The following is a 23,816-nucleotide window of genomic DNA, read 5'->3' as shown; positions in this document are numbered from 1 at the left end:
TCCTAAATCATCTCAGATTTGGAACCTTAGGCTTTGGGATGCGACCTCTGTGGATCCAAATTTGGGAATTAAATGAGGGTCCTATAAACTTATGCAACTAGGACAGTACAGAACCATTTCCAGCTGATTTATCCAGGTTAGATCCGACCCGAGTCCAACATATTCATCCTACATAATAGCTTCACACTTGGCTCATAAACCAGATGGACTCAGACTCGGATCTGCCCGTGGCAGGCCTCGAAAACATGGGCCCGGACTCTGTAAAATGGCATACAGATTCGGATCCAAGACCAGATCCACAAGTCAAAGATGGTTCCGATCCGTTTGGGCCTTGGGATGACAGACTGGGGCCAGCTGTCACGCTTAAAAGCTTCCCAAACATCAAGGGTTTTTTCGTAATAACACGTGGCCGGCCTCACCGGAGCCAAAAAAAGAGGCATCCAAGGATCACGAATGTCCTCTGCAATTTCCGAGATATTCCAGGAATATCCAGAACAGGGTAGTTTAAAATAATATTAAATCTTGTTTTTTATCGTTCCCCGTTTGATATTCATAAATGCGAAAACTTTCTTTTCCAAAGCCGACAAGCCGAAGGCCCGTAGTATATAGTATACATTCACATGACGCTTATCGTACGCTGGCTTAGCGTCTGCGCGGCACTCGCACCACGCGATCGCGATTTCGAGAGAAGAGCAGAAGAAGGGAGAGTAGCTTCCGACCTTCGTTTCGGTCTGTTTGTCTCTCTCCTCTCTGAGAAGGCTTTCGCAGAATCGCAGAATACGTCGCCCCCGAGAGAGCGCCCGCGAAAGCAGGAGGGAGCGAGCCTTCTCTCTCGTCTCTCCGGAATTTGATCGATTCTTTTCCTTTTGTCCTAAGTTTTTCCGGCGTAGGTGTCCCTTAAACCCTAGAAGTTCGTCAAGATATCTTGCATGAATTCGAGTTTTTTTGGCTTTCTTATGAAATAAAACGGGCTCTCTCGGCTCTGCTTCTGTTGGAGATTTTTTTTAAATTTCGGCGTGTTGCTCTGTTGCGGGAGCTCCGAGTAGCGAGATCTTTAGTTTTAGATGGAACGAGCTAAAATTTCGAGTTTGAAATCGGTTAGGAGTTTGTTTTGAGTTTGAAGGGCCTCTGATCTTATCTTCCATGCAGCAGGTGTCAAGAATTTGAGTTTTTGGACCTCTTGTGGGAATTTCTACTTACAATACATTCTTTTTCGTTGAAACGGCTTGTGTTATGATCGTAACGAATCTTTTAGCGGTAGAAGATGCCTAGGGATTTTATTTTGGAACGTCGTTTGAATACGGACATGGCTTTCTTTTGCATGCGGATGGATTCTCGGTTCGTTGATTGCTCATGATATGTTTTGCTTAAAAATCTTCCGGTTATTCGTTCAAGTATCTTTAAAACGCAGAAGTTTCTTGAGAAAATGAATTCGGAGCCTAAATATTTCTGAATCATGAGAAAGTGACTTGATTTTTCGGTTCTGGTAGAGAGATCGCGCTCAAAATTCGCAGATCGACCTAATTACGGTGCATCTCTTCTGGAGGCAATGGAACATGCCGTTCAAAGCTTGCTTTTGGTCCGAACATGTCATTCTTTTCCGTGTCTTTGAAAAAAATGTCCGGCTTGTTTGCTGAAACCTGAAAAGCGGAATCAGCTTCCCGGTTTTGTCACCGTAATCTTCTCCTTCGTCTGTCATTTAGTCTAATTGCTTAATTCCTCATCCTACAGATTTATTTGTGAAACCGTACTTCCTCGGTAAAGCTTAAGCATTCAGTGAGTCGTTTATTTTGAATACTCTTTGGAGTTCTCTTCTTATTTTGACAAATTTTAGCCTTTCTTCTGAAAATCTAAAAATTTTCAGCGTTCTGAATCTCATTTTGTTTTTTTTATTCAGTAAGCCATTTATTTCGATTGCTTTCTGCAGTTCTCTTCTTATTTTGACAAATTTTAGCCTTCTGAAAATCTAAAAATTTTCAGCGTTATGAATCTCATTTTCTTTTTTTATTCAGTGAGCCATTTATTTCGATTGCTTTCTGAAGTTCTCTTCTTATTTTGACAAATTTTAGCCTCCTGAAAATCTGAAAATTTTCTGCGTTCTGAATCTCTTTTTGTTCAACCATTTATTTCGATTGCTTTCAGAAGTTCTCTTCTTATTTTGACAACTTTTAGCCTTTCATCTGAAAATCTAAAAATTTTCAGCGTTCTAAATCTCTTTTTGTTCTTTTTTTATCCAGCAAGCCATTTATTTCGATTGCTTTCTGAAGTTCTCCTCTTATTTTGACAAATTCTAGCTTGTCTTCTGAAACTTTTAAAATTTTCAGTGTTTTGATTCTCGCTTTGTTCTTTTTGCCCATGAATCTATTCATTTGGATTAGTTGACATTTGAGCAGGTTGTGCTTTCTTCTTATGCTTAGTAAATTTCGAAGAAATGAAAAACAAAAAACTGTTTTTCATTTTTCTCTTTCTGTGGAGAAATGAATCTTTGAGATTTATATGGAATCCTTCCAAATGCTTTCCGTTCATAGATACTGATTCTGCCACGTTGTGTTTAAATGTGCTTTTCTTTTAAGGTTTGTGTCCCTGGAATGATATGTTTGTCATATCCGATTGAAAGGTCTGTTCAGTTTTGAGTTTTCACTGGTAGATTGCAGTTCACGTGAAATTTTTAGCCTTTCTTTCTCCATTTGCTTCTTTTTCCAGATCATCTCATCTTTTGAGCTATATCTTGGGCAGATCTGGTAAAAAAATCTGGAACTCTTTTCTGTTCTTCTTGATGGTCATCTAAGAGGCTTCAACACTTAGCATTAGCTAAGCACAGGGCGTCCGTAATAGCATAAGTTGAATCAGCTGTGTATGCCTGAATTTTACCATTTCTTGCTTTTGGAAGTTTTCCAGATCTTAAAGTCTGAGCTTTTTCCAGTGATGAATATGAGTCTTCCTTAAAAAAAAATCAAGAATTATGAATTCATTCTTCTGAGCTTTTGTTTGAGAACAAGATTCATTACAGAACAGATTGTCCTATAACTGATTTGATTAACACAGTAAAGGGCCGCGCTCAGATGTAAATCAGTTTTGGAATCTCTAATGTGGAAGAGCAACTGGTAGATGACTCTTGCATCATCATGTGTCCTATTCTGGGTGCCCTTTAATTTTTTAAAGTGACCCATTTTTTCTCAAATTTCCAATAATACTGCAATTGTTAGTGACTTTGAATTATCCTCATCCTACGGCAACAAGCTTGATTGGGCCATAAATGTCCTTAATAAGATTATCTTTCTCGTCTGGAATGTCCTGTTGCTGCATGAATATAGGCACTTCCTTTTTGTAAATATTTAACTTCAGAATAAATTCCATGCTTTTCATGGAGAATGATGTTCTTTTTTCCATGCATCATTCAGGTGTTTCCTAGTTAGAGTTTCCAACTTTAGTGATTATAGATGCTTCATCCGTATGCACTCTGTTTAATAATCTCATTGATGCCTTCTGTGCATGGTGAACCACTCAACAGTGGGTATCTATTGTTAGAAATTTCATCTTGTGGTTTATTTGTCAAGGTGCTCCTCTTGAAAGTTACATGCTTAACTGCTTCACTAGTTGCTGCTTGGTCAAGTTAGAATCAAAGGAATGCTGTTTCTTATGGGGCTTTTCTATCGAGTAACAATTTTATCTTAACCATAATCACAAGCATCTCTGATATTCTGAACATATCTTTATATTATTGTGAAATTATCGTGAAACAGTAGTAGTGACACTCTGTCATGATATAGTGAAAAGGTTGACAATATCCAATATGTCCCAATATTATGGGAAGGGGAAAAATCAATTTTAATAAGATATATAATGTTTTTCTAATTATTTGATATATTTCTAACACTTCTATTATTACAGAGACCTCTCTCTCTCTCTCTCTCCTTATTCCTAATTGCCCTTTCATAAAATTTGTTGAGATCTTCCTGTATAAAAAAGAAAGGAACTTGTTTTGAACTAATCCATAACTTTGAATGATGTTTTTTTCTTCTATTTTTCTACTGTAGTTTCCTGTGTTCTGTTTTTTCTTTAATTGTTGTGATCATTTTGTACCTAGGTAATTTTTAGTCAACCTGGTATAGTACCTTGTGTTTCTTTGAATATTTTATTCTATACATGTTTAAGTAACAATATGCGCCTTGCAAGACTTGATTTTGGCACCTGACAATGAGTCGGGGCTGTCACACAAATACTCCGTTTTTGGCTTCCCTTCTGTATCCTCTTCTATACTAGTCATATTGAAAACTTCATAAAAATGACCGTATTCCCGTATCTGCAGCCATATCCATGTGACATAGAGTCGGGGTGTATGAAGTGTCAAGAATTGTGGTTGAGTTGCTTATGTGCTTGGCTTTCTTGGTTTGTATTGAATCCAATCAGATTTGGGATGAAAACCAAGCTACTTAGATTTACATGTTCAGGAGTGCAAAAGAAAGCAAAGGATGTACTTCTGTTGATTATAGGTGAACTAGTAGGTGTCCACCTATTCCTAGTGCTGCTATTGAAAAAAGATTTGTGGCATCATCCTCATATTTTGGTGGTCTGGACCAAGGTTGCCAGACTAGGAAGCAGAAGCAGGAAACGATACGGAAACATAAACAACAAGCGCAGCATTTAATTTATAGGAAGCAAGAAGCAAGGAATCAATTTGAAAGTGAAATGGGAATAAAAGAGGAAGCGATATGAGAATTGCATGAGAAGCGAAATGGGAATCGATTAGGAAGCGAATAAAAATCTTTGTTCTTAAATTTCATGATTTTTTATTGTAAGAATTAAATCTTTGTCAAAATCTAAAAATGATGGTTACCTCTTTAGAGAAAGCCCATGGGAAGTGAGTGAGAAGTATAAGATTGAAGCACATAGTGAACATGAAAAGGACATGACATATAGGAATCATGTATGTAGCATGGATGAGGCGTGTGGGAAGCATAGGAGAATCAAGATTCTCATCAACTTTCAGAAGTGAGGAGTATCGTACTCCAAAGTGAGTTTTTGGAAAACATGCTTCCCACCTACCTAAGAAGCTTCCGGTAGCTGTCTGAACTATCTGGACGTGCTTATGTTATGAACTTTTAAAGTTTCACTGAGTAATTTAGTCTTTTCTATGCTCAAAATTTTAAGCTTTTGCTTTTACACGTGTGTGGTTTTAATTATATCGTAATTTTCTGTGTTCTACCTCACTTTCTATTCAATAAATAATTTGTATGTTGGATATGCAGTGGTATCCTTCTTCTTTGAATACCTTTTATGTGAGAATATATCTTTTAATAACCATGCATTCTTTTTGTGCTATTAGGTGAAATTATATTTTCATGTGAGCATATGGAAGGTGGAGGAATTTTGTTTTTGCTACGAGTAGTAGATTCATGCTTATGTTTGTGAAGTTTGAGGGTTTCATCAAACTTTTTAAATTTATGTCTTAAGAAACTCTTCCCCTGTTGGCTCTTCAACCATTGCTCTTTGTATATGGTTGAAATTATTGTCAATCTTGGTTAATGAAAAGTATGTTGGTATTATTTTGCATATACTACAATTTGGATCTTATCTCTTGGCTTAGGTAGCCTTTCTCATTGACTCTTTGTTATCTTTTATCTGCTGTACGCAGTTCATCCTTTTTTGACAACAAAATGGTAGCCTTCGGTAAAAAGCTAAAGGAGTACCAGTTTCTAGAATGGGAAAGGTATATTTTGTTATATAAGCTTGTAAAGTATTCCAATTTTGTTGTGCCTACTAATTCTAAGTCATTCTTTGTAGTTAAAGTCTTACACTATAGAAAGGCTTGTTTTTTTCCCTGTTTGACAAGAGTCCTTTCTGTTCACTTCCTCTGGTTCAATGCCATGGTTTTGTACGTGAGGATGATGTATTTTGTACGTGTAACTCTTCCAGGTACTATATCAACTACAAACTAATGAAGAAAAAGGTTAGGCAGTACGCGCACCAGATTCAGGTTGGGGCACAAGATCATCGTCATGTTATGAAAGAGTTTTCAAGGATGTTAGATCACCAGGTTTGTAAACCATGGTTATATTGAGTTATATGAATATTTGCATCTAGATCAGTAATCTTCTTTCCTTGAGTCTTGAACTACACAAAAATGATTTGTCCTGATGGAACTTATTGTTAAGTTCATGTTGGTGGTGTTTTTACATATTCAACATTCAGTTTTGTCTTTGATCTTTCTGGTTTCAGATTGAGAAGATTGTCTTGTTTCTACTGGAACAACAAGGGATTCTTGCAAGTCGCATAGAAAAGTTAGGAGAGCAACGTGAGATTCTGTTGCAGCAGCCTGATATTGCTCACATATGTGAACTTCGGGAAGCATATAGAGCTGTAGGGCAAGATCTTTTGAGGCTTCTATTCTTTGTTGAGATCAATGCTATTGGCCTGAGAAAGATACTGAAGAAATTTGACAAACGGTTTGGTTATAGATTTACTAATTACTATGTGACAACTCGTGCAAATCATCCTTATTCCCAACTTCAACAAGTGTTCAAGCATGTGGTAATATGTCCAAATTAGTCGTAAATCGTACTTTCAAATTATTACAAACAGGAAAACTCAATAGCAATTTTAATGAATTTCTGTTGAAAGTCAAGGTCTCATGCTAGATTCATCAGCTTGGTCAATGATGATATGAACAGGGCATTGGGGCTGTAGTGGGTGCATTATCTCGTAATCTTGCTGATCTCAAAGACCATCAAGGGAGCTATTTATCTATTTACGACCAGCCAGCAGCTGCTCTGCAGGTTTATAGAGTCCTGCTTTATGATTACTTCTTTCTAGATGAATTTGTAGATCTTTTTCTGTATAAGAATCTTGTATCTGTTGTTAGATGCTGAATTTGTCCTGTTGTTGATTTCTGTTTTTCGGTCATATTTTTATGCCCTATAGTTGCTAAATTTCCTTGCCTATCCTGGTTATCCGCAGGATCCTGTTATTGACTCAATTAATGCAGCTGTGGACAGGCTGACACACTCAACGAACTTCCTCAAATTTTTAGGGCGGCATGCACTTATCATTCAAGATGAGTTGCTACCACCACCATCTGAGGAACCTGTTGATGAAGAGAAATACCATTTTATGTCATTGGTCTTGAACTTGGCAAATACATTCCTTTATATGGTTAACACCTATATAATTGTCCCTACTGCAGACGATTACTCAATGAGCCTTGGAGCTCCGCCAACAGTATGTGGTGTAATAATTGGGTCAATGGCTGTTGCTCAAGTGTTCTCTTCTGTATATTTCAGTGCATGGTCAAACAAATCATACTTCAGGCCACTTGTTTTCAGTAGTATTGTTCTTCTCTTGGGCAATACATTGTACGCCTTGGCTTACGATCTTGACTCAATAAGCATACTTTTAATTGGTCGCCTTTTTTGTGGGTAGGTGCCCTTTTTATATTATTTATCTCTTTCAATGTAGGACAGCATACGATTCTTGATTTTTGTGTGTATTCCTTTTTTTGTGTCTCTATTTGGCAAGTTGATGAGTAAGTTTAGCTTCAAATGAAGCTCAAGAACACATTATTGTCTTTTAAGGAACAAACTAAATGTGAAACACTTGTGAGATTAACCTTGATCTGAGATTCAAGTTTCATTTCAAGAAATAGAATTTAAGGGACTTTGTTGACTGTAAAACAACTTCTCTCAAGAATGCATTTAGCGTCTCTTAAGTAACATTAAATCTGGAACACTTTTTTAGATTAACCTTTAAGTATTTACTATTGCACATAAAATGCTTTTTACTTATCAAATTGGCTGACTGTAAAGGAGATCTAAATTCAAATTTATCCCTTCATTGGGATTTTGGGGTTGGTTTACTGTTCAAACAAAGGGATCGTGCTAGGCTCATATTCCATCCGTGATTTGATCACGTAAATCATCCTTCTTTGTGGTTATGATTCATGGGTGCCAACTCTGTTTCCTTATTCTGTAGACCAGTAAAACTGACATCTTTTCCTCTTGATTGAAAATTTGAAAACTATTAGGAAGCCTGTCCTCTCTTTTCAAGAAAAGAACAGTGTTCATCTAGAGAGAAGGATTCCAGTTCCAGGTAATAAGCTGTAGACAGCTAAATGACCAAAAAACTCTTAATGAGATGGTATAATTGACCAAAATGTTTAGGCTACAGAAATAATTGTGCTGACAAACAAAGAAACCTTCCATGATAGAACCCTGTACAAATTGAACATAAGCTTAATGGAGGCTATGCTTCATTTAATTGAATGATCTGTTTGAGCCCTTGAATGCTCTTAGAGTATCTACTTATAGAAGAATAGGCATATCACATACCTGCATTTTCTTTGCTTTCTTTTTTTTTAGAGATCCAGTTTTAGCTATCTATGAACATGTTTTAATTGTTTACCAGCATGGGTCATAGAGTTTTTTCTTCTGTTTTTTGGGCTTGTGATATGATGATTTTCATGGACAAGGTGTATTCATTGCATGACTCTGTGTGTGGCAATCTTGGTTAAACTGCAGATTTGGGTCTGCTCGAGCTGTTAATCGGCGTTATATTAGTGATTGTGTGCCTGCCAAAATTCGAATGCAAGCATCGGCAGCATTTGTTAGTGCCAGTGCTCTTGGAATGGCATGTGGTCCTGCTCTTGCAGGAGTGCTTCAGACTAATTTTAGGTTTTCTATACTCACGATCAATGAAAACACTTTACCAGGGTGGGTTATGGCTCTGGCATGGTTGATCTATCTGCTTTGGTTGTGGATATCATTTAGAGAGCCTGTTCTTGAAGCCCAACAGAACAAATCAGCTAATGATGCTAGTGCTGGTAATATTTTATCATTTTTTGCCTGATTTTCATGAAATGCCCTTTTGTACATTTTTCCATGATGTGTGTGCATTTCTAATCAGCAACATACATCTGACAGGAGGCACAGTTGATATTCAGTCACTTGAAAATGGACTTGCACAACCCCTTCTCCTATCAACCGCAGAGGAGAAGTTGCAGGAGGAAGACGCAGATCAAGAATTTGATGGCAGTGAAGAAGCATCAGAAGAATCACACATGCCTGCTACCACTATTGCATCTGCATACAGATTACTTACTCCATCAGTGAAGGTATGGAGTACCTTGCTTTTCCTTTTCTCGTTCCCACATTCCTTTCACACTGTTTTCATCAATTGCATTATCTGTCATACTTTTCATATAGAGGGTTGACTTATTTTCCTTACTTTCTTCTGCCAAACCTCTTCAAAAAAATTGGGAGTCTGAATTGGTTGGGTTCCATTCTTTATTTTGTTCAAAATAAGTTGAAAGACCGATCCCAAATTTTCTGATTTAAGGATCTAATCGTTCAAGGGCCTCTTGCTCTTCTAACATGCTGTACCTTATTTCATCTTAGCCTTTATTATTTACCCAAAGATTTCAACGGTGAGAAGCATATGCCATTTGTGTATATATATATATATATATATATATATATATATATATATATATATGGTTAATATTTGGTGCTATTGAGCTGGAAATCATAGGTTCAAGCTGTATCGTCTCAATCTGAACACATAGATTTGTTCAGCATAGTTTGTTGGCTAAGGATCAAACCTTAGATCGTGTTATTTCAATCTAAAAATATGATTTAAGTCATGAAATTTTAATGCATTGTGGGCCGTTGATTTTTTAAGCCCTTAAAAAAACTGCTTACATGTCACAGTCACTATTCAAAACTCATTTTCTATGAAGCGAACATTGTAGATCACATCCATAAGGTCTCATGTACAAAAAAAATATGAAAAGTAGGTGATTTATAGTTTTATACTCAATAGTTCTGTGCATTCAATAGCACCAAATATTAATCCACATATGTGTGTGTGTGTGTCTTGATAAATGGTTACAGTCAATAAGAGGTTGTTTGACATAATGTTTGCATTTGATTGATGCTCCTCATACTTTATCAATCTCTTAGTATTAATGTTAATGCATTAGAACTTCGGTAAATCTTCTATTTCATGTTGCAGGTACAATTATTGATTTATTTTATGCTCAAGTATGCAATGGAGATCGTATTGTCTGAATCAAGTGTCATAACATCACTCTACTTCAATTGGACGACAACCAATGTGGCCATATTCCTTGCATCCCTTGGTCTCACTGTATTGCCAGTAAATATATTTGTTGGCACCTACCTTAGCAATATGTACCAGGAAAGGTAAAAGTGGTCAAGATTTGTATGTAGCAGTTGTTTCATGTGCTTGCAACAAGTATTGTGGGTCAAGAAGAAAAATAAATATGTTGATCATGGAGAATATGCTATTTCATTGAGCCTAGAACACATTATTTACATCACACTTCCTTTTGTATGCCATGTTTGAAGTCTGGTATCCATCTACTTTGAGTCTCATTTGGAAAGAAAAATGAGTATGTTGTTCATGGAGAAATATGCTTATTTCATTGAGCCTAGAACACATTATTGGATTATTACATCATCACACCTTCTTTTGTATGCCATATTTTTAAGTCTGGTATACAACTACTTTGAGTCTGTTCATTTGCATTTAGATGTCCTTTCATCATCATCATTATTATTATTTGCATATATACATAACACCATAATCTTATTAATGACCTTGTGGTGTCAGACCTTTCACACAAACTCTATTAATTCCATAAGTAGAAAAGCTTCCGTCGTTCTTTGGTGCATGTGAACATTACATGGAGATCCAGATCCACCTTATGCTCTTACTCAATGTTGTATGAATCTGCATGCATGCTTATTTGCTGATGTCTTTTTTTTCCCTTTTCTAACTTTTTCGTTTTGGTGCAAATGTGTGGCAGGCAAATTTTATTGGCTTCAGAATTTCTTGTGTTGATTGGCATCATCATGAGCTTCCATGTTATAATCCCATATTCTATCCCTCAATATGTTTCATCTGCACTCGTCACATTCGTGTCTGCAGAAGTCCTGGAAGGTAATTGTTGATTATATGCTTACGAGTAATGGGTAGGTGCAAAATGATAGGTGCTAAATAAGTTTTTCAGGGTTTTTTGTTTTATTTTTAAATTCTGACCATACAAATGTGATCTATGTACTTGATTTTATAGAGATTAGCTCTTGAAGTGTTCAATTCCGTCACATGGGTGTGTTTTTATAAGGTTCGAAAAATCAACGGTCCAAAATCTTTGTAAATTTTTGAGGCTCCAAATATCATTTTTTTCATCTAAAACACATGGTCCAGGTGTGGATTCCTTGTAAATCGACCATGCCCAACACATTTATGGGGTCAGAATTGCGAAAAAACACCGAAAAGACAGAAACAACCATTTAGCTAGCACGTACCAATTTCGCACCTACCCATTTCTCTATATTGAAATGACTTCAATACTCTCTTTAAACTTAAGATTATGGCTGCTTCTCCAAAATCTGAAAGAAACATTGCAACCTTTAGACTCTGTTTGAGTGCCTTGAGTCGGAGGTGTATTTTGGTTTCCCCCAGTTCTCTCATCACTCTGCTGTTTGGTAACAATGGTGTTGCGAAAACACTGCATTAGGGATGGAGTTTTCAGATCCAACACCATTCACAAGAGGATGGATTTTGGCAACTCCATCTTCAACACCACATTTTTGCAACACATAGAAATGGTGTTTCCATCTCAATACAAGGCTCCCAAACACAGCCTTAATGTCTTAGAATATGGGCATGCCAGGATGGTGAATAATTTATTGGTGCAATATGAACTGAATGTAAGTACATCCATTTTGAAATACAGCAATGATGTCTGTAAGTTTCCCATGCATAAAAATCTAAATGCTTCAATCTCAAAGATGGAAGACCCATGAGGTTGGTTATGATTGTTTGGTTGGCGGGGGGGGGGGGGGCGCACACAGATGACCTGTGCCTAGGGAATGATGAGTTATCCACAATCTACACACAGTTGTGTAAAAGGAATCTTCTTTTCTGTAGGTTGAGTGCACATAAGACCTATAGAAAAGCACCTGTTGGCACTGTGCCTGTGAGAAGGTGACTCAAGATATTGCCAGTCTTCATGTCATGGGGTTGCAAATTCACCCTTCATGTTATGTGTAGGTTCAAGGACTACCTGGGATTTCTGAACTGTTTCATGGCTATGTCTTGCCATTAAGGGGAGAGGAATAAGTGAAGGTACCAGCTCAAGCAGAAGGCAGGGAGAAAGCAGCAAAGCCTGCATACCCATCAAAAACATGTGAGCCCTACAGCACTAATATTACCAAACCCAACCATCAGTAACATCGCTTCCTCTTGGTGCTGGTTGGAAATACATATAGAAGCAGAGAAAGAAGGAAATGGTGGGCGGGAACCTTCTATAGCCTAGCAGAGCAGATCCTGGTCCTTAACAGCCTCAAAAATAGAAGACCAGTCCAAACCTTGTACAACCCCATCCTTCTGCCCTGATCCGGCATGAAGTGCATCCATTAAAAATGCTGTGTAGTAGAATTTATGTTTGGGGGCCATGTGTTGGGAGACGGAAACATGGTTTCCATGTGTTTCCAAAACAAGGAGTTGAAATTCATGGTATTGCCAACTCCACAAGATGTTTGGGGGCTCATTGTGGATTTCAAGTGGTGTCAACATTTCCGTGAATTGGTGTTGGCTCCCAAACAGGTGTGCATTCATATTTTGACAGAGACAAACCACATATTGTCTATGCAAGCTAGGAAGTAAAGGAAAGCCAGCAAAACGTTTATACAAGCCAAGAAGAAGAAGATGATGAGGAAGAAGAAGAAAAAGAAGAGGATGATGAGGAAGAAGAAGAATCAATTGGTTAGGATTTTTTAGGGTGAGATAGAGAGAGGCCAGCTTGAAAGCAGTGTTGAGGCTGCATCCGATCATTGCGTTGTCAATGACTACCTATCTGGGAAGGAGTCAAAATGTTGTGTTGGGGATGGAGTTGTGTTGCCAACTCTAGCCCCAATGCATGGTTTTGGCAACACAACACCTCCCAAATGCCCCAGCTGTGCAGTGGAAACCACAATGGATTCGGTGTTCCCAAACATAGCCTTAATGATGTCACTTCATCCTCAACTATTAGAAGCCCTAGACAGCATTTATTGATAGTACTTTCAGCAGAACATAGGCTGTTAGGAAGTGGGTATAGAGTAGGAAGTCATCTGAGAGGCACTGCAAACTCTCTTGCTGCAGTTAGCCCCTTTGGTTTTCTTGAGCAATTTTTGCAGTCTTGGCTCTTTAGGAGTGAGAGTAGCAACTGGGACTCACCATGAAAATGGTCAAAATGCTAAAAGTGTGATGCTGTCCGGGCTTATGATGGCGGTGGTGGTGATATATGCTGCTGATGCTAGGATGTGCATTATGATGATTATAGTTATGGTGAGACTTTCTGTTGTTGGTGGCAGTGATAATATGATGTTAATGGTTATGCTGCATCTTGTGGCTGTCGCATGTGATGAAGATGATGGTGCATAGGGATACTTTTAGAAAAAGGGAGGGCTAGTGACTATGTACTGATTTTAGTCGAGGGGCAAATTAGAGAAGATTGAATAATGGTTAAGTAGGCTACCTAGATGGTGATTTTTCTACTACGCTTTAAACATTAACCACCTACATGATTGACAGTTATTTCCTCAAAATCTGCATCACTCCTTCCATTTTGAAGTTTCTCTCCATAGAGAATAGCTTTGTAAGAAATGTAATTGGTGCTTCCTTCTTTTATATGGATATTGATCAACCTTATCCTTCTTTTTGTTTCTCAAGCTATGGGTTGCCCCAAGTGGGATTCGGGCTCTATCTGATTGTTTTGTATGAAAATGCAGTCTGATTATATGACAGCCACAAACTATCTTTGTTGAAGGTGTATAGTGTTCTAACATATATATATATATATATATATATATATACTGATGATAATCGACAATGTTCCTTATCTAAAGATTGGACTTCACATATTAGATTTTTATCATTTATTTAGTAAGCAAAACATTTTAGATTATAAATTTTTATATTTAAATATGTTTTTTAAAGCGCTAAAAATCAATGGTTGTAAAGTTCTAAATGCATTGCACCGTCAAACATGTCTAAATGTAGTAAAGTCTTTGTTCAAAACATATTTCTTCCTAAATAAATTATAAAGAACCAATATAGAAGGTCTGATCGATGAAGTGCTCAAATATTGGAGAAGGGGATCCGTACCATGGTCATTAGTTGTAGATTTTGGACCTTATTTTTGGACGGTCTTCTAATATATATATATATATATATATATATATATATATATATATATATATATATATATATATATAGCCACTGAATTTATTCATTTGCTGGAGCCTTCACTGCTTGAGCTTGTTTCTTATTTGCGTTTGACTGTCCTTGCGCTCAGGTGTGAATCTGTCACTACTCTCTCAAGTTATGTCATCGAGGCTAGCCAGGGGTACATACAATGGTGGTTTACTCTCAACTGAAGCAGGAACATTGGCTCGAGTGGTTGCGGATGGCACGATCACTTTGGCTGGTTACTTGGGTGAGAAAATGCTTCTGAATATTACTCTTCTTCCGTCATTATTGATATGTGTTGTCTCCATCATAGCCACATTTCTCACGTACAATTCTCTTTATTATTAATTTTCGATGTATCAATGTGTATATAGTAGAGCATTGTCCATTTATTTCACATGCAAGTAGGACATTTATCATTTATTCGGGATTGTCCAAAGGGACATGGTAAGAGAGAAAAGGCGCATTGTTTTCTGTTGGGATGGCCATGAGCTTGCATCTTTATGTCTCATTTGTATTCCTTCAATGAATTTAATCTACTATTAGCTCTAGGATGTTGGAGAATAAGAATATTTTTTTTTGGGAACATGTTTTGTAATTCATTCCTCTGGTTAGACAAGAACAGATACTACACTTGATCTTAGCCAAAAGGCTGAGAAAGGTATATATATTCAGATCGTTAGACAACTCCTATCTTTTGGCTTTTGATTAATGCAATAAACATACAAGTAATTTGAAAGCTTTAATGCACTGTTCTGTAAAGAATTGGCAGACAGACAGACAGGTGAAAAACGATCTGGTTTCAAACTCCGGACAAGGCCTGCATTAACAGCTTGTTAATTAAGCAGGATCCGAAGATCAAACCGGCTGCAAAGTGAGCTCGCGCTAACTTCTGCTATTTAATTAAAGAATCATGCTTGCCTGAGCTTCATTATCGCCATTGTGGTTAAGTCTTGTGCCATCTGCACGTGGTTGGCTTGAGATCGTGTTTCTACTTTGTCAAAACTTTCATAGTCTAGGTGATTCTTATTATCATTATTAATATTATTATATTAAGGGAATATATTTAATATGCCCATAAGGGCTCAGCACATCTAGCTAGGTGGGTCTGGCTTAGAGAGCAGATCCAGTGATCTGCCAAATCACTTTAAGAAAAGTGATTTGGCATCCTCAAGACAGTGTGGTCCTCGTGGGATGAAGCAATGGACGGTGAGGATTTTCAATCACTTAAGGTGATTGACGGATCACCTGAACTGCTCTCGTTGGCTTAAGGCATTCTGTGTTCAAGGATTTCACGATTTCTTTTTTTTTTTTTTTTTTGAGGGAAAGGATGTCACGATTTCTAGGTGTGCATCCCTTGCCTTTGTTGGCCAAAACAGCAGGCTCCTTGGTGGGCAAGGGAGGCTGCCGAAGGGTTTTAACTGTCTGGGGTTGGTCATACATCAGAGTGCCAATCTCTCCTGGCCCCCACCACCTGCGCTGGGGTGTTCTCTCAATAAATATAAAAAAACGAAATATTTAATGCAGTTGTTTGTATTTACATCTACTTGGGATCTGGTGATGCAAATTGTTTTGATTCAGTATATATCCGGTTCAACACTTGGATCGTGTTTTTTCGACTTAAAGACATGATTCTTTTTGAGTTGTAAAATTTGATATGTTTAGAACCTTTATGTCCGTCGATTTTTGCATCACTTGCAAAGCACATGCATATGCAATTCAAAAGCTGATCCCTACTGAACAATGCATTTAGTTCACGTCTATGAAGTTAGGATTTACCAAAAATAAAATAGAAGAGTTTTACTAAGTTGATAGTTGGTACAATTACTTCGCCTACCTAACGAGATTGAAAGGACAGCAACAGGACACTATAATATCTCTATACACCACCTCAGATCCCGGACTAGACTACTGCTTGCTTAGCTCAATGCTCTTATCTTATTTTAGATGGTTAACTTAATACAAGAGAAATAGGGTTGCTTTGCTTGGCTTGACTTTCCCGTCCTTTCTGCTTCGCTTTCTCTCCCCCACGTTTGGTGTTCCCGGATTGGAGCAAATATATATATTCTTAGATCAACGATGCAGAACCGATGAAAACGATCTCAATAGTTTTATTGTTGGAGGCTTGATAAACCCGATTTTATCAGGGAAAAGTTAAAAAAAAAAAAGCGCACAACTTTTGACTTATTTACAAATGCACGCCCAAGCTTTAAAAAATTGCGTGTCTGCTTAAGTTAAAGGGCATTCTCTCTCAAGTAACCGCTCTGTCAACGGCGAGTGATGGAAACCATAAAGCGACACGTAAAGTTATCATTTGTCATATTTTTTTATATTTACATGGAAACCACCACCCCCATGAACAGAGATTTGGCCTCTGGCTCTGCCTGTTGTATTTATGGTCCTAACAGCGCCAAACTTCGTGGGCTTATACCTTGCTCCCAATGGGTCACCACGCTTCGGCTTGTGTAAGGGAGTGACTCCCATCATATTTGAACTTAGCATTCTAGGTCCAAACCCCTTTGGGGCCATTTACTCCTGTCATTTAACTTTACTTAGGGGTGTCAATGGGTTTGGTTGGGACGGAGATGAAATCAGACTTGGACCTGATTTTCAGGTATGGCATCAGGTTCAGATTTGGGTCTAATCGGGTCCACTATCAGAGAAATCATACCCAGACCTGATAAAAACCAGGCCAGGATCATATCTAGTAAAATAATATTTTTATCATTTTTACATTGAAAAATTGGGGGTCTTAATCGGAACTCGGGTCTGGTATAAAATTTTGCAAACTATACTCGGATCCATGTATTAATTGGACCTTTAGGTCTGGACCCAGGTCTTAATTGGGTCTTCTTATTTATCACCATACCCGGTTTGGTCTGAGTAAACCTAACCGATGACACCCCTAACTTTATCATTAACCACCTATTTTGACATGTACCTTTCTACAATTTCCCTCCACTCTCCAACTGTCTAATCCGCTTTGCTCACCGGGTGATCCGATCTTTTTTTGTAGAGAGAGAGAGAGAGAGAGAGAGAGAGAGAGAGAGAGAGAGAGAGAGAGTAACTGCAAGTCTGGAGAGAGTGATTGTGGGTAATGTAAGGGGCAAATGACCCTCACTAACCCACGTTTAACAAGGGTTACTTTAACAGTGGTCTTTTGGAGCTGTTGGTTGAGAATTAGATCCAAATGTTATGCTGTCAAACGTAATTTTTGAAAGCTTGAACTGCATTTGTAAATAGGTCAATGGTTGAGCGCCTTTCTGTAATTTGTTCGGGAAAAGTTGTATACTAGATACAACAATGTTAGTCAGTATCGGGATCGGCCACAATTCAGGTGTATCGGCTGATACCGAATACTCAATTGAATCGCTCTGTACCGGCCAAAAAATAATGTGTCAAACAAAGCATGACACGTGTTAAAACAATTAAAATAATATTAAAAAATAATTTTTAGTAATTTTTAATATTTATTAAAAGTATCCGTTTCAAGAGTAAATCGTATCGATTTTCTGGTGATGCGATATGTATGGCTGATAACATTGGTTCCACACAATTAGAATTAGGGATGTCCCTGGGTGAGGTTTAACCAGGACCCAACCTGTAGCAAACCCAGGGTCAAGGTATGGTGATAATAAATAAGAAGGTCCCATTAGAATCCGGGTAGGACTCAAAGAATCTAATTAATATATGTATCTGGGTATGGTTTGTGAAATTTTATACTAGACCCTGGCCTGACCCGAGTTTTGAGATCCATAATTTTTTAATCTAAAAGAATTAAAAAATTTATTTGACCAAGTATAGTTTGGGTCTGGTTCATGTAATCTTTATAGGATCCAGGTATGGTTTCTCTTATGGTGGGTGATTGAACCCAAGTTCGGACCTAGTATCACCATTTCAAATCAGGTTTGGGTTTGATTTCACCTGAGTTCAAACCAAACCCGACTTGTTGACACCCCTAATTAGAATACTTATATGCTTGGTTGGTGTGCTTGGGAAGTCATACAGTCCTATGTGGATCCCAGACTATTTTTTAGCCAATGAGAGAGAGAGAGAGAGAGAGAGAGAGAGAGAGAGAGAGAGAGACTATTTTTTTAAGCTGATGAATGGGAGAGTCGAAAGATATTCAACATTACCACTCATGAAGATCAACAAAATGTTGAACCCATGAACTGAACAAGCACGAAAATAAAAATAGAAAATAGGAAAGCTGAAGTAAATAACTACACATCATATCCAAGCTCAACCAGGATTCGCTAGACAAGAAGGAACCATAGATGGGTGAACTTCTATCGGTGGGAAGGGGAGATCACTAAGATGCATACGCAGAATCGCATATACATCAACCAAGATTTTATGCACTAGTTTATTAAGGACAACCAGAATTTGATGGAAAATTACATCGTTGCGCGCCATCCATACAAACCGCCATGTTGTAAGCAACCACGTCCTCCAGATCATCCTCCACCTTTTGCTTCATCTAATACGTATTGGGCCCATGATCAGATCTAGCGCAAAAGACTCCTCCTTAACAATTACTTCTGAATGTCTCCACGTCCTATTAAAAAAGTTTCACAAAGATTGGGCATGACCAGAATAAATGAAACGTTGTTTCTTGAGCAGCTTAACAAAGCACACACTCACTTGGAAACTGAAAACCCAACTTTTTTAAATTACTGTGGGTCTGAACCCTATCTTGCAAAATTAACCATGCCAAGACCCAAGATCGGGGGGAAGGGCCTTTAGCCCATAACACACTCTCTGGGATCCAATCAACCCCCGAGGTGAGCAACGATATATATACGCTTTGTAGGTGTGAAACGCACCACTTGGCGCAATCGCCCATTGCAACCACTGACCATTATTTCTTGCATCCCCAATTTGATCTCTGAAGAACGATAAAGCCCTCAACCACATGCTTCACAAATGCAAGATCGCTGATCATGCATAATATTCGCATTTTATTCATTTTTATTTATGCATGTTCCATAATAAAATCACATTTAAAACTCATTTTTATCGTTAGTTTCGAGAAACCGCATTGGAATTGAAAATATCAAGAAAATCGTGTATTTCAAATCTTGCCTTGCGTTTTTAGTATTTCTATTAGTTTTAGAATTTTCTTAATTATAATTTAGCTAGATTAGGATGCAATTAACTTATTTTAATTAGTTTAAGAATCTTTCTTTTAAACCCCTTTTGAAAAAACATGTTTTCTAAAAGAGGATTCTATTGAAAATTGTGAAAACATTTCAGTCTTTTTGAAAACTTGTGTTTTAACCTAAAATAGCATTATAAATATTTCTTTTCCAGCCAAGAGGGGTTGCTTTTTCTTGGCTGAACCACACACACACCTCTCTCCCTGTCTCTCTTTCCCTTGCTTTATCTCTCTATGTCGGTTTCTCCCTCTTTCCTCCTTTCTTCTTCTTCGTCTTGCTTCTAGCCTTGTCGTCGCCGGCAGCCTTGTTTTCATCGGGGAGGTGCGTATGCAGCCTGGGATCAGCCATAACTTCTCTTCTCAACCAGTTCGTCGGAGGTAAGCCCGTAGGTGAGCCTCTTCTCCCTTGTCTCTGTAGTTTTTAGATCATTGCATGCATATTTCTTGATATCTTTTTGCATCGTCATAGCATATATCACATCTGAATTTTATTAGCATCATTCATCATATAAAAATATAGTTTAGATGCATCGTAGTAGTATGCTTCATCTTGTTTTTCTGTTTTGTTCGATTTCGATTTCGATTTGGTCGTTGTAGATAGTTTGATTTTTTTTATGGGCTACCCTCTTCCTGTAGTTAGGTTGCTGTATTAATTTATCGTGGTGCATACTGTTACAAGAATACTTATGGGAAGGAACGATCCGATATGTCATGCTTAAGGGATCTGATCGTTAGTTGGTACTGAACACGACACGATCTTGAGTCAATCGAATGGGATGAATCTACACATCCACGAACCAACGTTTGCCAGACTCATCTCCAAACTTGGCTTGATCAAGCCATTAAAAAACACAGAACACCGTGACGTCCACTTCATGCTTTTGCTGTAGATTATTCCCTATAACACGTCTGCACTGTTTAAATAAGTTAGTATAAGATTTTTAGGTATCCTAATAGTCATAATATTCTGTAGTTAGATTGTTTATTTACTGGTAGAATACCGAGTAATTAGTTAGTTCGTTAAAAAAAAAGCTTTCCTTGAAGCAGCGTAGTACAGCGTTTTTTTTTTTTGCTTTTTATTTGTTTTGATATAATTTAAGCCATTCGGTTAGTGTGAGTTGTTAAAAATAGTTAGCTTGATTTTTAATTAGATAAAACGTGACCCCATGATGCTGCATGTTTGGTTTGTTTGTTAGTCTCATTAAAAACCTTGTTAAGTAGCTAGATGCTTTAGTATCAACGTTTTTTAATCATGTTAAGAACGGTGTTCCGTTTTCACTAGTTTTGAATTAGTTATAGGTTCTTTCAGATAGTTAGAATCAATAGCATTTAAATTAGTTGTCTTGTTTACTATAGATTAGATTAAGTTGGAATCCCTTGGGTCTATATCTTGGTTTATAATTGCTTTTTCTTTCTTTTCTTTTCTTTTGTTCTTGAAGAAAATTTGTTAATTTAGGTAGTTTTATTCATGGACAGTTAGACTGCCTTTAGTTACCTGCAGTTCACATGTTATTTACGTCATGTTTAGCCCATTAATCGGTTTTTTTTTTACATTGATAGATTGATTGATTTATTTCCAGGTTTGCTTATTCATGCTGAAGTGATTTGATTTATTTTTGGCAGATAGTTGTTTTATAATTGTTATTTAGTTTATTTCAGTTAAGTTGTTTTGGTTGTCTTCCAAGTACTTGTTATTCCACGTATCTTGTGTGTTAGTTTCATATTTGTTTCACGTAATTGATTAGTTGCATAATTTATTTCATAGCTTGTTATTGAGTTTCTTTCTTGTTATACAGTAGTTAGTTTGTTTTACTATTTCATCTTCTAGTAGTTAGTTAATTTGTTTAGTTTTTGTCTGGATTTTTTTGCTGAATTTTGTTATTCACTAACCCTTGATTTTTGTCTAGATTTGTTTTGTGTTTGCTTTGTTTCGTAGTTGTGTTTTGCAGGGAAGCGATCGGATGTAGGGTGAGCCCCCTTTCGTACCCCCAAAGAGCCCTCTGAGGTCCCCAAAAGGTCCCCTCAAAAGACCCTTCAGGCCCTCAGAATGTTTCATCAAATGAACAAAATATCAAGGAGACTAAAGACTCGAAGCACGAAAGACTTGTTTCCTTTTTCTAGATTAGGTTTATTTTATTTTATTCATTTAATTGGGTTTGTAATAAGGCCGTTATTCATTTGTTTAAAGTCCTCCGCAGAGGGTTGCACTCTCTCCTTATTTACTCAATTAATTGATTTTTCTTTTTTGACAATAAATAGTAGTTTAATTGTGTGTTTGAATACAAAGTATTTCACGTTCCTTGAGTTCGACCCGGACTTTACCACCAGTGTGAGTCAGTTTTTATGATTTGATGCACAGTTTGCACAAACATTTTTATTAAAAATAAAATTTTAAAATGCTTTATTGAAAAAGTTGCATCAATTGCCAGCCCTCGTGTTCCTTGTCGAACTAGTAATAAATCGGGAGCTCCATATTTAGCATGAAGCAAATGAGAACATGGATTACCTGGTTGATGAGCCAACCAACATTGCTTGGCAATAAGTACAATGCTCCTTTGTCTGGGTGCAAAAATCCCAAGCCAGTCATATGCCTAGGTAACACCACCGTTCGCCAACCAACCAAATGACGCTTACCCTGGAGATGACACCCAGACCATAAGAAATCCGCCAGTAGACATGTAATCTGCTTCTCCACTCCCACAGGCATCACAAATATAGACATGAAAAATTTTAGAATAGTCGAAAGAACATGTCTTATTAGAGTCAGTCGGCCAGCGATGGAGAGATAAGACGCCTGTCACGAAAATAATTTGTTTTTCACTTTTTGAATTGTTGGTGCCCATGCAGCTGAAGATAGGTGCTTCACTTGTAACGGCAAACCCAAATACGTCATCGACAACTCAGAAATCTTGCAATTAAAAATCTTTTTCCCTGCTGCAAGCATAATAGACTCAACATTGAACATAGTAAGTGAGCATTTGTTTTCATTTAGTGTAAGTCCAGATAGAGTGAGAAAGAACTGAAGGATTAGTTTGAATCTAAGCATCTGTTGTACATTTGCTCGACCAAAATAATCATATCATCAGCATAAATAAGGATATGTTCTGGAAATTTTGGAACATCTAAAGGATCTATTAATCGCTTTGTCGCTGCCCACTTAAGCAACACCACTAGTCCCTCTGCAACTGCATTGAACAACAATGGCGAGAGTGGGCAGCCTTGTCGTAATCCATGCCCGAACTTGATCTCGTCTCCTCTTACACCATTAATATTTATCATGGCCTGAGCATTTGAAACCAATTCCCTCACCCACCTAGAAAAATGATGACCAATACCAAAATTTGACAACATTTGAAATAAGGACCAATGCACAAAATCATAGGCTTTATGAAAATCTAATTTTAGAACAAAATATGGCTGACCGCTAAGTTGCAAGGAATGAATGACTTCTGATGCCATGATGAAATATTGTTGAACCCTCTTATTGTGGATAAATGCGAACTGAGAGTCCGAAAAAATCTGGTGTGCCACTATTTTTATGCTATTAGCCAAAACTTTGACAATCATACGATAGAGAGCACTCATAATAGAAATCGGGCAAAACCTTGAGATATCTGTAGCTACATCATCTTTCAGAATTAATGATATAATAGCCAAGTGAGTTTGTTTAGGCAGTCCGGAGTTACGATAGAACTCATCAAACATGTTAATCATATCAGTCTTGACACAGTCCCAAAATATTCTGAAAAAATCCACATGAAACCCATCTACTCCTAGTGCTTTCCACCCCGACAAATCTTTGATGGCCCTATAAATTTCTTCTTCAAAGAACTTCCTTTGCATAATTCTGACTTGCTCTTGTTGAATCGTCCCAACAAAAGCTCGACCAATGACGCCCTCCACTATTAACAAAACAGAATATAAATCCTTAAAATATTGAGTGACTGCTGAATTAACGTGTTGATTAAAATAAAGAACTCTTTCAATGGTGATTGAAGGAACGACTTTCCTCCTATGACAATGAGAAACATATGAATGAAAAATTTTAGTATTTTCATCTCCTGTCGCAAGCCATTTCACCCTAGCACTCTGTGATAAACTCCCTAAGATTATAGGGATGTCATTGGGTTGGATCCATAGGTCCAAACCCAGATTTGACTTTGAGGTGAGTACTGACTCGGGTCTGATCGGGTTAACATAAAGAAAATCATATGTGGGTCCTGTAAGGATTACATGAACTGGTAATAATTTTTTTATCGCTTTTATATTAAAAACACACCCATCTTAATCAGAACTCATGTCAGAACCAGGTTTGGTATGAAATTTCACAAACCATACTCAACTTCATATACTAATCAGACGTTCTTCTTTGTCACCAAACCCTGACCCTATAGACTATAGGGTT

General features: G+C 37.4%; 1 protein-coding gene and 1 pseudogene across 1 annotated transcript; one reads left to right on the top strand and one right to left on the bottom strand.

The window, feature by feature from the left end:
• Positions 1-632: 632 nt before the first annotated feature.
• On the top strand, positions 633-14,820 carry LOC149842647 (SPX domain-containing membrane protein At4g22990-like). The gene is made up of 11 exons (XM_089999338.1): positions 633-886; positions 5,636-5,710; positions 5,917-6,037; positions 6,220-6,531; positions 6,672-6,776; positions 6,958-7,415; positions 8,514-8,815; positions 8,916-9,106; positions 10,006-10,196; positions 10,823-10,956; positions 14,360-14,820. Exons 2-11 carry the CDS (start codon positions 5,658-5,660, stop codon positions 14,599-14,601), a joined length of 2,109 nt encoding a protein of 702 aa, XP_089855464.1. The 5' UTR covers positions 633-886; positions 5,636-5,657; the 3' UTR covers positions 14,602-14,820.
• Positions 14,805-14,918, bottom strand: LOC149842646 (U2 spliceosomal RNA; annotated as a pseudogene).
• Between the last annotated feature and the right edge of the window lie 8,898 nt (positions 14,919-23,816).

The sequence above is a fragment of the Nuphar pumila genome, chromosome 3 (assembly GCF_984573655.1).
Source record: "Nuphar pumila chromosome 3, dmNupPumi1.hap1.1, whole genome shotgun sequence".
In the NCBI taxonomy this organism is placed as follows: domain Eukaryota; kingdom Viridiplantae; phylum Streptophyta; class Magnoliopsida; order Nymphaeales; family Nymphaeaceae; genus Nuphar; species Nuphar pumila.
This window is presented reverse-complemented; position numbering and strand designations above follow the sequence as displayed.